Source organism: Passer montanus, unplaced genomic scaffold (assembly GCF_014805655.1).
Source record: "Passer montanus isolate IOZ18808 unplaced genomic scaffold, ASM1480565v1 scaffold66, whole genome shotgun sequence".
Lineage (NCBI taxonomy): Eukaryota > Metazoa > Chordata > Aves > Passeriformes > Passeridae > Passer > Passer montanus.
Window position 1 is genome coordinate 3,032,726 of NW_024371704.1, and position 1,615 is coordinate 3,034,340.

Here is a 1,615-nt window from a genome sequence, read left to right on the forward strand (position 1 = left end):
AGAAGGAGAAGGGAACAAGCAGGGTCTGAGGGCTGCAGGCAGGGAGCAGTAAAGAGGGAAGGCAAGCTCAGGTCTGCCCAGCATCAGCTGTGCTTGGAGCTGCAGTTGCTCTTCTCTGATCTCCAGGATGTCTCCTCTTGCATGGGATCTGGTGCTGTCCTGGTTGTGTTGATTCAGATGAATTTAGTGCTGTAGCTCTTTCATCGAACATGACTCGAACGATCAGGTTTGTGTTGGAGGGGCTGTCATCTGTGCTAAGGGCTTGAAGGGCTGAAACAAACAGACCCACAGTCAGAGTGAGGAAACCCCCTGAAGGGACCAGCCCAACCAGCTCTTGCCATGGCCTGGAGAAAGCAGGACACAACAAACATCAGCTAAAAAGTGCTGGCCACAAATCCCCCCACAGACCGCTCAAATGGCTCTGTGACCTCCGATGCTGCCCCTTGCCCACACAAGGAGCGGAGCCAGCCCCAGCTGGGGCAGGGATCGCAGCTTCTCCTAATAGCTCCCACTGACACCCTGCTGGCCTCACTCACCCTCACAGATGAGCTGCAGCTCCTCCGGCTGTCCCCTCATGAGCATCCCGGCAATCCCTAGGAACAGAGAGCCTGCCACGGCCCGCGCCCGGACCCTGATGGAGTGGGGAAGGGAGGGACCGAGACCCGGGTTTGTGCCTCACCAATGGACCTGACAGCCGCCTCTCGTAGGGGCTCCTGTGGGCTCTGCAGGTACGGCAGGGCCAGGCGCAGGTGCTCGGTCGCTCGGCTGGTTCTCATCGTGGCAGTGGAAGAACAGAGGGAGCAGACTCTGGCTCACATGCATCTTCAGGGGGTTTTTTCCTTTTTCCACTACCGATTCCATCACCTTTTGGTAGAGGCGAATTGAGAGCAGCTGCACATGGCTGTTGTCCTGGTGGAAAGGAAAAAACTCAGCACTGGATTCTCCAGTCCCTCCTGTGCACAGGCCCAACAATCCACAGGGCACCACAGTTCTGGACAGCACCCAGTGGCCATGGCTGGGGGCGCAGAGCCTTACATTGTCAAAGAGGGGCCGGAGCGCATCAGCCAGTTTCGGTGCTGTGGGGCTGGATGTTAGGATATCTTTGTTCAGGAGCAAATTTGTGAACACAGAGAGACTCATCTCAACCACCTCTGTGTCTTCATTCTTCAGTAGCTCCACAAGGCATTCAGACAGGCCGCACATTTTTTTGGCCTATGTGGAACACAAGGCTGTGCTGTGAATGCATGAAAAGCTTCACCACCAACACTGTTCCAGTGGTGCAACCCCACCTGCCGGCCAGGGAATGCAGAAGCCAAAGGCCTATCCCAAAGTACTCAGGGAGCTGAACAGCGAGCCTGGAGCAGCTGCCACAGCTCCCAAAGGCCAGCCAAGGCCAAGGGGCTGCTTGCCGCAGTCCCACACTACCAGCACAGCTTCAGCTGCTGCTTCCTCACCATCGAGGGGTCCCTGCTGAGGACCACGAGGCCTTTGAGTGCCAGGCGACACCTCTCCATGGACTCGCTGTGCAGGTGCCTTGTCATGATCTCCAGGATGATGTTACCCCATTCATTCAAATCCAGGCAATCCAGGACCTGAAAGGCACAGCTCTTCCGAT

The 1,615-nt window shown here is 56.8% G+C and overlaps 1 protein-coding gene across 1 annotated transcript in view; it reads right to left on the reverse strand.

The window, feature by feature from the left end:
- Window positions 1-1,615, reverse strand: part of LOC120511482 — a 6,324-nt gene continuing 4,709 nt past the window's right edge. The window contains exons 6-11 of the mRNA XM_039728578.1: window positions 1,455-1,592; window positions 1,036-1,212; window positions 803-909; window positions 680-771; window positions 537-593; window positions 1-270 (exon numbers count right to left, since the gene is read on the reverse strand). Coding sequence (XP_039584512.1) covers window positions 68-270; window positions 537-593; window positions 680-771; window positions 803-909; window positions 1,036-1,212; window positions 1,455-1,592 — 774 coding nt within the window. The 3' untranslated portion in view covers window positions 1-67. The remainder of the gene's footprint in view (window positions 271-536; window positions 594-679; window positions 772-802; window positions 910-1,035; window positions 1,213-1,454; window positions 1,593-1,615) is intronic.